Raw genomic sequence first — 12,867 nt, 5'->3', positions numbered from 1 at the left:
GGGACGGCAGGGGGGGGGGGGGCTGCAAGGAGAGAGGAGAGCGAGAGAAAGAAACATCGATGTGGCAGACACATCAGTCGGTTGCCTCCCACAGGTGCCCTGACCAGGGGCGGGGATTGGGCCTGCAACCCAGGTACGTGCCCTTGACCGGGAATCGAACCCGTGACCCTCCGGTGCTCAGTCTCATACTCTAACCGCTGAACCACACCAGCTGGGTCTCTAATAGTCGCTTTCTTTCACAATGTTAACAAATTTCCCTCATATTAAAACATTCTTCGCCTCCATACAACTTCGAGCAGCTGCCACCCTCACCCCCCCCCCCCGTTTCTTCCTCTAGAGCAAGGCCTTTGGAAGGAGTGTGCACATTTGCTCTCCCCCCCCCCACTTATCCCTCAGTGCACCGCAATCTGGCTTCGCTGACACAGAAAGTGAACAAATATAAAACACACACGTAATGCGCATCGATTATAAAAGTTCAGAAATCTCCAACATTCTCATGAAGGAAACTCTGCCCACCATATTCAGAGATAATCACAGCTCGGTGTAGTTTTAATATGCTCTTACATTCACTTTTTAAAACTCTTTTCTCTATGGATTCAAATGTTTAAAAAATTAACATTCTTTCATATAGAGTCCTATATTCTGCTTTTTCTGCCTAATAATACATGAAGTGTTTTCTATTAGCTGGGTTTTGCTGTACAGAAAAACACTCAAAACTTACTGGTTGATAACAACCACCATTTATATCACTCAGGACCGTGTGCCAGCGACACGGTTCTTCCAGCACGTTTCTGTGCAAGGAATGCTTTTCAAGAGTTTTCTCGCTTGAGCACTATGCCAGTGGATTCTGGATCTCTCTTTGCCTCCTGCAAATCCCTCCTTTCTTGGTTGGTAAGTTCTCATTCCACTCGGTCCTCCCATTCCTTCAGCAGCACGTTCTCGATTCTCTGTCGTGAGTTCTTCCTTTGCTTTCCCTTAAAAATTGATCACCCCCACCCCAAACTCTATTTTTAACACTTTCCGCTCTACATACTCGTTTTAAAATTTTTTATCTTTCGATTACAGTTGGAACTCAACACTATTCTGTATTAGTTTCAGGTGTACAGCCCAATGGATAGCCATTCATTATAGGTTACAAAGTGTTCCCTGTGATAATTCAATACATACTCCCCTTGAGCAACTCAACCCACAGCCATGTATTCAGTTGTCACTTGTATAAAGCTGTTATCCAAATCTGTGTATCTAGTTTTTGCTTTTCTTCTTAACACCGACCCTGAATATCCCCAAACCTATTAATATCTCCTCTTGGATGGCCCATAGGCGTTCAAGTCAAAATGTCTAAAATGGAACTCATTTTTCTTACCGCCCCAAATGCGCAATTCCTCCTGCTTTTCTCACCTTGATTAATGGCCCCAAGATCACTCAGGCTGGAAATCTAAGAATCATCCCAGATGCCTCCATTTTCCTCGTTATAAACGCCTAATTGATGCCAAGTCCTGCGGATGCTATTTTTCAGCCTGTGACTCCTTGGGTCTGCACTGCCCCTGCTACACCAGTCTCCGCCCTTAGCATGCATGACCTGGAACGTTTCTCCAGCCTCCTGACAGTCTGGTCTTTCTCCACCCTCCACCCCATCCACCTTCAGCACTGATATTAGAATGATTTCTCTGGCACTCAAACTCTGGCTTAAAATCCTTTAAAGGAGTCTCATTTCTTTAAAAAAAAAAAGTCCCAGTTCCTGAGTGGCAGTCAAGGCTCTTCATTTTGTGGCCAAGGCCTTTCTGGTTTCATTTCTTCCTGCCTTTGTGTCCCTGCCCCCCGGGCCCTTCGCCTTCTCCCACCAGACTCTCTCAAGTGCACACGCAACCCCATCTCCCACCTAGGCTTCAGTGGGTTTCATTCCCTCTTTGGGGAATGCACCTGCCCTGTCGAAAATGACTTCAGGGGTTAAAAGCTCAGTCCCAGAGTCCCAGCCTTTCCAGCGCTCATCACAGGAGCTCAGGCTGCGCTCTCTCTGCTCCCTTCTCACCTCAAGCACCTTCTTGTCACTTGCCTAACTCCTCTCGTGGGACGCCAGGAAAGTAGTCATCGAATTTGTACTGAACTTTGTTTTTCAGATGTCTTGAAAAAAAGACTTCTATAGGACATTTTTAAAATTCCACGTTTGCTAATGATTTAACCAACCCAGCATGTTAAAAAATAAGTGCCTTAGCAGCTTAAAAGATAGAAAATGGGGGGGGGGGGGGGGCGGGAGGAGTATAGAAAAGAAACTGAATGGGAGAAGGTAGCTAAGTGTTAGATCTTTTATAATATAGCAATAGGAGATTAAATAGGGTATAATTTAGCCTACTTTTAAAAATTATAGCAATTAAAGCAAGATACGGATGGGATTATATATGTGCACTGTGTGACCTAGTCTCTGGAACGAATTACAGTCTTTTGAAGCAGCCAAACACATTCTTTAGATGTTATTTTATTTCGCTGTGATAACCACACACGGGCAATTTCTGTGGACTATTGTTTTTCCTAATCAGTGACTCAGCCCAAATGTGGGTTATGATAAATAAGATATGAAACAGCTAACATTCTATCTATTCTTTTCATTTTATCTTGTCTGTTGTCTCCACACACTGGAATGTCAGTGGCATGAGAGTGGGGACTCCTGTCTGTTTAATCTCTGTATCCCCAGCATGTGGAACAGTGCCTGGCATGTTCCGCAGACCCAATAAACAGTCATTGAAATTCAGAATGAATAAATACTGATTTGAAATAAGAAAAACAAAAGGTTTGATAAACCTGATAAAACACAACCCACAGCTCTCCAAAAAAATCGAGATTAATAATCATATGAAGAGAGGAAGTTCAGCCAGCTCAGAAGGAGAGCCAGGCGGGGGCTCCACTCACCTGCGCGGGGGAGGTGGTGGGGGCCCACTTGTCCATTATATAGCGGAACAGCATGAAGATCTTGTCAGACAGTCGGTTGGCATCCAGCCTGGGATAGGGGAAATCTCGCCAGTGGTTCACATACTTGTAAATGGCCTTGCTGAACTTCTCAAGGGCTGCATTTTAAAAACAATGACAGACTGAGAAAAATATAAGGGTGGGAAGGACCGTCAAGTAATTTGAGAGTAGGGAGGAATAGCAAATACAGTATAATAGTTTCTATAAGATCTAATAACTCTACTAAATAAACATATAAAAAATGTTCAGCCATGTTAGTGAAATGTAAGTGAAAACCATATGAGATACTATTACCTACCATCCGCTATGGCCAAAATCTAAGCCAATGTCCAGCGTTGACAAGACTAAGGTGTAGCTGGTATTTTCACGTACTGATGGTGGGAGAATGAACTGATACCAATACTGGGAAAAAGTACTCGGCACTATCTACCAAAGCTGAATATGTGATCTCTGTGTCCCAGAAATTCCATCCCAAGGTATATATACAATCATTAGACATGCGTACATATAGGCACTAGAAAGTTGTACAAGAATGTTTCATGTTAGGGCTGTGTGTGTGTGTGTGTGTGTGTGTGTGTGTGTGTGTGATAGCCTCAAACAGAAAACACTCCAAATATCTGCCAACAGATGGAATGGAAAACTAAATTGTAGTGTAGACACATGATAGTATACAGAAGTGAAAATAGACTACACCTACACAAAACAACATGTGTGAATCTCACAAACGGGCAAAACTAATCTATGCTGTTAAACGTCAAGATTGTGAGAATGGAGTGACGGCCGGGGGAAAAGAGGGGGACATCTGGGGTATTAGCAGTGCCCCACTTCTTGACCTGAGGGATGGTCAAATGGATACACTCACTTTGTTCCAGCCCATCGACCTGTACACTTCTCATTTGCATGTCTTCCTGTGTGTCTGTTTTCCTTTTAATTTAAAAGGACCTTGGGCCTACAACGATGCCCTGTGGGCCACTGACCGATACGTGTTTGCATCAGATGCAGAGGGCCTTCCACACGGCAGGCACCCGATAAACAGCAGCTCTTGGAAAGGACAGGAAGGGGGCAAAGGAAAGGGAAGCGAGCGGTGTGCTCAGTTCGCGGCCTGGCCCCAGCGGGGGCGCAGGGTACCCACCGACGCAGAAGGCCGCCTTCATGCTGTCCTCCTCGGCCAGCCGCAGCATGGTCTGCATGGTGAGCAGCGTCATCATCATGAAGGGGATGCTCTGGGACGCTGGGGGAGAGCAGGCAGGCGCTGGCCTCGGGCTGGGAGCTCCCGGCCTCCTCGTGCCAGCAGCAAGGTGGCCAGGCCGCGCTGGGCCGGCAGGCGGGGAGGCGCAGGAGGGAGGGTGCTCTCCAGCCCGCCCCACCACAGTGCCAGGCTGCGGTTAGGGAATTAAGGAACCACTGGCTTCATAGCTATGCAGCCACTTGCACCTCTGTTTAGCAGCTATGACTTATTTGGATAATTGTTTCATGACCGTTCATCCCTCCCATCAGAACTTTCCTGTATCTCCAGGGCCTAGCCCAGGTAATAGGTGCTCAATAAATAAAGTGGTGTAGGAAAAATATCTTAAGAAGCCCTTACTGCGTGTAAGTGTCCATTGGTTTGCAGAATACGCCTGTGGAAAACGTGCTTCTGCAAACACAAAGCTGGCGGAAAGGGAAGGCGGGGCTGGGCGACAACCCGGCCAAATTCGGAGCCAGCCGTGGGGACCAGTGGCGGTCAGCAGGCGCATCTCCGCCCATGCACGGCTGCCCAAACCCCTCTGTCCATGCTCTTCAGTTCGGCACAAGGTAGGGATGCTGCCCTCCTGCTGTTGGCCCCCCTGGGGTTTTCCACAGTGAGTCAGGGCGGCTGCTTCCCAGGGGAGCCTGGCGAGGGCCCCCTCCCTACCGTAGCTGGTGGCCAGCTCCGCCAGGGCGAGCACGACGAATTCATTGGGCAGCTCCAGGATCCTGAAGTTACTCTGTATTTCGTACATCACAGAGTTGAAATCATGGGCAGCGAGAGACACCAGCACCTCGCCAGCCAGCATTCTGATTCCTCTGAGGACCTGAGGGACAAACGGAAAGCAGCAATAGTGAGCGAGGGGGGACGAGGGGACATAGGATACATAACACTTGTGAGTCCCTTGGCTCTGGGGCAGAGGGAGGACAGGCTGTTCACAAACCCGGGCGAAAGCCTCAGGGGTGGTGTCAGTAGCTGGGAAAGCAGAGGAAATCGCAGTTCATTTTCAAACTAGGTTCTAATAGGAATCTTGTAAACTTGGGGTCAGTACGTCTTTTCTCGCCGATAGATCAGGCACTGTAAGCATAAGATTTATGTTCTAATTCAGGGATGTGAACAGCTGTGGTTGAATTACTGTGACGGAAAGGCCACGAGGAGAGGAAACTGGGGCTAAGAGTCTAGAGCTTTGGGTTTTAGTTCAGCCCTGATCTAACAATAGCTTTGGTATTGGAGGTAGTTGGAGGAACTTCTGCTTTTGCTAATGGCGAACTAGGTAATTTTTTCCCTTTTTATTGAATTTACTGGGGTGACATTGGTTAACAAAATTATACACTGGCTTCAGGTGCACGATTCCACAACAGGTCATCTGTACACTGTGTTGTGTGTTCACCACCCCAAGTCCAGTCTCCTTCCATCACCATGTTTCCCCTCTATATGGATTAGGTAAATTTAATCAACTCTACTACTGAGAAGTTGCTTAAAAACTCTCAAGCTCTGAAATTAATCATAGATTAATTAATTAGTGTCCTTGGCAGGTAAGCAAGTAAAAACCCTTTCTGGAAGAAAATACCATTATCTTAGGACTCAAAATAATTTCTGCAAATATTTTTTTCAGATACAGTGCCTATGTACATAGATAGGTAGGCCATAAATAAAAATTTATATGGGAGTGAAGAAAACTGGGTTCTAATCACTTGTTCTGTCAATACATAACTGTCACTTTGGAAAAAAAAAAATCTCTCTAAACATCAAGTACCTCATACAAAAGTGGATTGGATAATAGGACCTCTAAAGTCTTAGCTTGGCCTCAGTTTCCTCTTCTGTGAAAGGCTAAATAACAGGCCCTGTTACTGCAGACAAGTTACCGTGAAGACCAACTAGAAGTGATTTTATCTGCGGTCCTGGCAGCTTATGGACGGCTACATGGGTGCAGTCGGGTCACTGAGAGACCTGTTGTTGGCCGTGACACTGACTCATCACCAACAATCAAACTTACATTGTTGTCTCTCATGTCCTTAGATGCGTAATAAATCAGCCTTTGGACAATGGCGTCATCCAGAATGTCACTGTTCTGAATAACGGAAGTGAGGTGACTGTAAATGTCTTCCTGTGAACAGACGAGGGAAACAGAAGTGTGAGTTGCACGGCTAAAGGAACCACATGGAACCCGAGTGGATAACACCGTGAAACTAAGCAATGGATCTCTCCTGCCCCCCAGATTGCGTGCATCTTAGTCAGGGCTTCCTGGACATAACATGCTTCTTCAGGGCCCAAAGGCTTCCAGGAAGAGCAAAACCTAACCGAAGGAGGGGTGGGCTGCCTGACTATCAAAGTCCCCTGGAGATCACTGTCATAGGCACACAGGGGAATGGAAATGCCCGTCAACCTCATTGCTGCTCTTACTACCAGGGAGTGACTAGTATTAAGGAACAAATGCCATTCCCAAAGAGGCTGCGAGGCTATGAAACTGGCCCCTGAGGGAGGTTTAGAGGCCTTTGCTTCATTCATGTCTTTGTGGGGAGAAAGTGATGCTCTTTTATTTTTGGATAGAGCTGCAGACTCTGGGCAGCGAATGGCTTGACCAGATGCGGCGTCTGAAGGCCCTTCTGCATCTCTCAGGTGGCTGCATGGCCTCTGGAAGAGGCGAGACTGGGTGCTCTGAAACCTCCAGCAGCCTCGAGCGTGTCGCCTCGAGGTACGGGGCCTGCTTTAAAATGTGAAATAACTCTCTGCACACAGACTCTAACGTGCAGTCAGGGCCGAGAGCCACGGAATTAAGAGAGGAAGGCCTAGGCATTGCCCTTCCCAGGGAGGCTGCCCTGAATCGGGAGCATCGCTTCGGAGCCCGACAGGCTTGTGTTTGGATGTCTTCCTGCTGCTCTTAGGCAAGTCACATAACCTCTCTGTGCCTCACTTCTCTCAGTTGTCAAATGGAAATCGCAGTACCTGCCTCACGGAGTTGTGAGGAGGGAGTAGGATCCGATGCAGTATTGTTTGGAGAGCACACAATCAGCGTCCAAGGAAGGGTAGCTATTGTTACTTTACAAAAGGTTAGTGAACCCAGAACAGCCTTGAAATCCCAGAGGAAAGGCCTCTCCTTACAGATGCCTAGGGGAGGTCTTTTGGGGTTCTCAGAGGAGCCCTCACACCATACAGGGGGAGGTGCCATCCCGGTGTTGTGAGCCCGACGCCCCCCCTTTCTCCCACTTGCTGCAGGAGGTCACGGGAAGGGGCACTCTTTGGCTAAGACTAGACCTGGATACTCTGAATCTTCAAATGCCAAACACGCTTGTTAGGCGATATAACGACTTCCATTGTAAGTGCATTTTCTGAAAGATTGGTGGCCACGTAAGAAGCCCAGGAAAAAGAGGGATCGAGGCAAAGAAGGGCATCTTTGAAATGTCGCAATACCCCGGACCAGAAAAAGTCACCGGGAAGGGGGCCTTCTCGCTTTTCCTTACCTTGTTGATACCGTCGCCGGTGTTCAGCATGCCGAGGGTGAGGTTAATGTCCCCCGAAGTCTCTAAAATGCACGGGAAGAGGTTCAGTGTGTGCTCAGAAGCCCTCCTGTTCATCACTCCACCGTCCCAGGACAACTCTTCTCTCTCTCCTGAACTGCCAGCTCTTGGCTGTCACAAACTGTCTTATTCATATTTCCTGTACTTGATATTATCAAAACTAGCCAATGCTAAGAATTTTTTTCAAAACATCAATATATGCACAACCCAAGGACATGGACAATGGTGGGGAGAGGGACTGGGGAGGGGGGGCAGGGTGGAAGGGGTCACTGGGGAGAAAAGGAGACATCTAATATTTTAAACAAAAATAAAAAATACGATACAATACAATACAATAAAAAATAAAATAAAAAGTGGAGGGGAAGATAAAAGATGCTGGATTGCTATGTGTCCCTCCAGCCCTGTAGGCACGGCCTGTACCCCCGCCAGCAGGGCTCAGCTCTCCGACGCCAGGGGCTGCACCCTGACGCGGGGTGTGAGCAGGGGGTGTGGGACGCGGCCCTCTTCCCCTGGCACCTCTCTCTCCTTTTTCCGCACCCCTGCCCTCTGCGCCCTGCCACTCCCCCTTATGGTCCCATGCTCATGGAGCCTTGCTTTTTTCTGATAATAATCTGAAAGCTTTTGACCTGCCCTCTCCAGGAATATTTGTATTTGAAGAAAGCCCTTTGGAAAACTGAAAAAAAAAATTAAAAATTAAAAAATAACTGAGTCAAAGAAATTGAGCATTTTAGGCCACAGGGTAAGTTGGTAGAAGAGATATTTTTGGAGGTGGTTTTCCCAGGCCTCCAAGTCCAACAACAAAGCCCTCAGCACAATCTTTTTTGGCAGAGAGTCAGCCATACTCAAAAACTGGGGAAAATATTTTCCAAGGATTCTTCTAGTATTTATGGTTCAACAGTGTGGACAATAAGGGTGTGTGTGGGGGGGCGGTCCAAGGAAAGTAACCTCATGGGTTCATCTGCTCATAAAATTTTAAATAGGCTAGTCATGGGGTAGTCACATCTCAAGCCTACAACTTTTTATTAAAAGGTCTTTTTCATTTTTGTTGTTTTTTGTAGAAGGTTTCTCTTTGCTTTAGCAAGTCCTGTTTACTGTTTCTGTGTGTCTAGGTTAACACACCTTTGAAATAAGATGTAACCACCCTCAAGAGAGCACATACTCTTGTTAACTCTCGGGTAACCCGGCCCCCACCTCCCTTCCTCCCACCTCCATGCCGGTCTTCCTTACGTCCCCTCCTTAATTTCAAATGCATAAAAAAAGCTGCAAAACTGTTATTCCCCAGAGCACTTGAGGTTTTGCTCCCCAGCGTATGTGGTCAGTTTGGCGCAAATAAACTCTTACAAAATTTATGAACAGGTTCCAATGTTTCTTACACCGACAAAAAGAAATGGCCTTTCTCTGTGCTGTAGCCACTTCGGCCTCAGGTGGGCTACATTTTTAAAGGAGACAAGGCACGATCATCTCTCGGGCTCCTAGTATATCACTGGTTGTTTGCAGTCAGTGTGAGTTTCTTATTTTTGAGTTAAGGGAGAGTAGAGAGAAACAGTCTTACTTTACCATAGCTTTTCATAAAACCGTTAAGGTATACGGACCTCCCCATGACACACACCATCCCCCAGCCCACCTACGCGTACGGTCACACAGACACGCGACCCCTGGCTCCTCAGGGCCCTGGCCAGGCTTACCCACAGGCCCCTCCGTGCCCGGAGTCATATCTTCGCTACTTCGGGCTAAGAGATCGCACCTAAGTATCAGCAACAGTGAGGCTAACAGGCCCAAGAAGCAGCTTGGCAGGTCCCTCGTACACGGCTCACTTAAGGTTCCCTAAATGAAAGTCCCTCCCTCTCTTGATTGGCACAAGGATCTGGAAGCTTCCAGCGACGGGCTGCTGTTGAGGAGGAGGCTGTTTTCTACGACCGTGACATTTTCTTGCTTCTGAGCTCTTGCTGACCAACAAAAGGGTTGCATCTCACCGGATAGTGTCCCTTTGGTGGAGACCAGAGTGTCTGAGAAGGAAAGTGTTAGAGACTGGAAGTCAAACCATTTTTGTAGACCAGAGGAGCTCCTCTCCCTAAACGTGGGTCCATTGATCACAGGTTGGGGAATGATTTTCAGCGGTCACATTACGGGCTTGGTGTTGGTAAAGCCTTTGTGGGGATCTTGGGGATTGTGCCCCTTGGGGAAGGTCGGTCACACCGCCTGGGCACGCTCACTGGGCTGGAACCCCTGCCAGGGGCAGTTGAATGGAATGTCCAACCGACGGCGGGAGCAAAGCCTCCCCTGCCTCCCTCCCACTCTGCCCGCCCCACCCCCGCCGTGCACTTGGCCTCACTCCAGGCTCAGGCTTTTTCTCTTGACTCTATTCTCTCTTCTGGTTTTCAAATCAGTTATTTTTTACTTTTATCCAGACCCCTTGGATCTAATGCTCTCAACTTTACTAGTATGGACCTAAACCTGGTCCACATGCCCCCCTAACCCTAAATCTGTCTGACCACAGTTTCCCAGGTGTGTCCAGATGGGATGTTAATGGGCAGACCTTAGAGGGAGCGGGATGGGAGTCCGGCCGCCAGGCGATAGGTCTGGGTGGGAAAGGGGCTGAGGGGAGGGCTCAGCACAGTTCTCAGCTGCTGCTGCTTCTCTGGCCAACGTCTGTTCATTAGCGAAGTTCATTTGAGACTTAAAGGGAAAATGCTTCCAACAAAATCTTTGAGTAGATATTTTCCACTGTCTTTGTGGTAGGCGTCTAGGGCAGGCTGGTGTTTGAGAACATCTTCAGTCTCCCAAGTCAGCATCACTATTTTCTGATGCGTCCACAAGTGCTGAGTAGCAGGAATCACACGTGGTGTCCTTATTTAAAACGTCCCTTCCCAGGCCCACCTCAGACCTGGTAAATTAGAAGGAGAGGCAGAAATCTGTATTTTTAATGAGCACCCCTGGTGATTCTTACGTTTGCTGAAGTCTGAGAAGCACTGGCCAAGATCCTCGCCCAATTGCCCATTAGCAATAACTCGAAGGCCGTTCATTGGGTTGGGCAAGGACACAGCGACTCATCTCGAGCACCATGGCTCACCCACTCATTGGAGAAGGGCAGAGAATTGGTGGGTCAAGAGGTATTGAGAGGCAAGAGAGGCACCCTAAAACTCCTAATGTCTTATAGGGAAATAAAAACGTAGGAAATTATATGCACTTAGAATCTTAAAGAACAGTATGTAATAGGATCGATAGGGAGAAAGCTAGCCATGTAGGTGCTGTTACATCAATTTCTTACTCTTTTTGTAAGTGGAGGCAAATAAATTTTGTGGATATTTGTACATAAAGAATTCCTTGATTTCATAGAGATTGGAAAAGTCAGGAGGTGATTGTTGTTTTCTATTTATTTGCCGAGAGTTAGGCAGAGTTATATGGTGGTTACCTGTGGTATTGTGATACAACGTATATTCAAAATACCCTTTTTCCCCCACGGAGCAGGATTTATATATGCAATAAAAGGGAAAAGAAAACAACAACATGGAACTTGGAGTTCAGGAAGTTGAATTGCATCTAAGTTCTGCTTCAAACTAGTTGTGTGATTCTGGAAAAATCGGCCTCCCTGGACCAAGTGCATATCCTCAACTGTAAAATCTGAGAATCAGGTTAGTTGACCTAAGGATTATTATTTCCTGCCTAAAGCAGCTTCTCTTCACTTTCTTAGTAATGCCAAAATCCTTTGTAACGCTTACTTATAAATGATTATTTTTTGTATTGGGCCTTTTGTGGATGGGAAACTTCATAAACCGGGGCTGGGGACTTCTTTCTGCCTTGTGTGATAGCAGCAGAGGGGGTGGGGGCGCAAGAGGTCAGGGGGCGTCTAGGGACTGAGCGTAAGGCGGCATCGCTGTGGGGGGCAAAGCGAGACACACAAATACACCTCAAAGCCTCATACAACGACGAGGCCTCACTAATGTGTCTTGATTAACAAACCTCGAGGGATATGAGCCATGAACTGCTCATCTGAAACGTGCAGTCACTTTTCTGCGTGTGATTAAGCTTGCTGCATTTTAAAACTGAGAATGTGGTTTTAAAGTCATCCCTTCGGGAATTCGGAAGGTGCTGAAGAATTGAATTCAGAGAAGGGAATTTGCAGGTGGATTTATACAATGATTTTGCTCTCAAGTGATAGATCATTCAGGCCCCTGCAGATGTGTGGGCAATTTCCTAGCAATTTGTTTCCCAGACAGCTCTCCTGCTGGCCATTTCGAGCTTCATTCCTAACAGGTGCCTGACTTCATGATCCAGAGCAGTGAGGAAGCCCTTGGCCTCTGCAGCCCCTTAGTGCCTGGATCCCAGGAACCGGCTGCCTGCTTCAGGGGCTCACGGGGCCCTGGCCAGAGAGTGACCTTTTAGAAGGTCACTAACCGTCAGGTCGTGTTAGTGAGAAATGAAGCGTCATATTTTGACTGAGGAATTCAGCTTTAATCGTTGCTAGAGAATTCAAAGTAAGAGGCTTTCACTATGCCAGCTTTTCATAATAATAAATTACTTGGGCTCCATAACTTCCTAAGTAAATAAATCTGAAAAGAAACAGTCATTAGTATTGTATTTTTAAGGATTACAAGATAATCCTATTACCTCTGGGTGATTATCTTATATGTACCAAAAAAAAAATCTTTTACTTTTTTTTTTTTTTAAAGAAACAAACATCTCTGTTGTCTTTTGATTCCTTTTATAAGATTAAAAAACATTTTTAATTCATGATTGGGGTAATTTCAATATGCGGATATTTTTATGGTACATTTGGAGACTTTTAGAATCCAATAAATATTCAATGAGATTTATCAAAACAACTTGTTAAGTGAAACTCTTAAAAAACATTTAAGTCAAGAAGTCATGGTAAAATATTAGATAAGATTCCAATTAATACAATTTCTGGTTACCAGTCCCATTCAGATATGAGGAAGGGTTTTGCTGGGAAAGAGGCACATCCTAAGACCACGCTCTGGGTCAAGGACCGAGAGAGAAACCACGACTCTCATGGGTGGTCCCAGTGTTAGTGTATGTAATTCCCCACCTTATTCTAGTGCACAGAAGTCCAAGAAGAGGAACCTGGAGCCCATGTCAGCATCTTATGCTTACTAGAGCAGGAAAGTATAACCTGTTAATAAATATTAGAGATGTTAGCAA

At 46.5% G+C, this 12,867-nt stretch overlaps 1 protein-coding gene across 1 annotated transcript in view; it reads right to left on the bottom strand.

The window, feature by feature from the left end:
* MROH2B (maestro heat like repeat family member 2B) overlaps nt 1-10,730 on the bottom strand; it is a 46,049-nt gene extending 35,319 nt beyond the window's left edge. The window contains exons 1-6 of the mRNA XM_016224125.2: nt 10,655-10,730; nt 7,651-7,712; nt 6,186-6,296; nt 4,856-5,015; nt 4,094-4,192; nt 2,905-3,059 (exon numbers count right to left, since the gene is read on the bottom strand). Coding sequence (XP_016079611.2) covers nt 2,905-3,059; nt 4,094-4,192; nt 4,856-5,015; nt 6,186-6,296; nt 7,651-7,712; nt 10,655-10,730 — 663 coding nt within the window. The remainder of the gene's footprint in view (nt 1-2,904; nt 3,060-4,093; nt 4,193-4,855; nt 5,016-6,185; nt 6,297-7,650; nt 7,713-10,654) is intronic.
* Nucleotides 10,731-12,867: the final 2,137 nt, after the last annotated feature.

The sequence above is a fragment of the Miniopterus natalensis genome, chromosome 3 (genome assembly GCF_054644295.1).
Source record: "Miniopterus natalensis isolate mMinNat1 chromosome 3, mMinNat1.hap1, whole genome shotgun sequence".
Taxonomy (NCBI): Eukaryota; Metazoa; Chordata; class Mammalia; order Chiroptera; family Miniopteridae; genus Miniopterus; species Miniopterus natalensis.
This window is presented reverse-complemented; position numbering and strand designations above follow the sequence as displayed.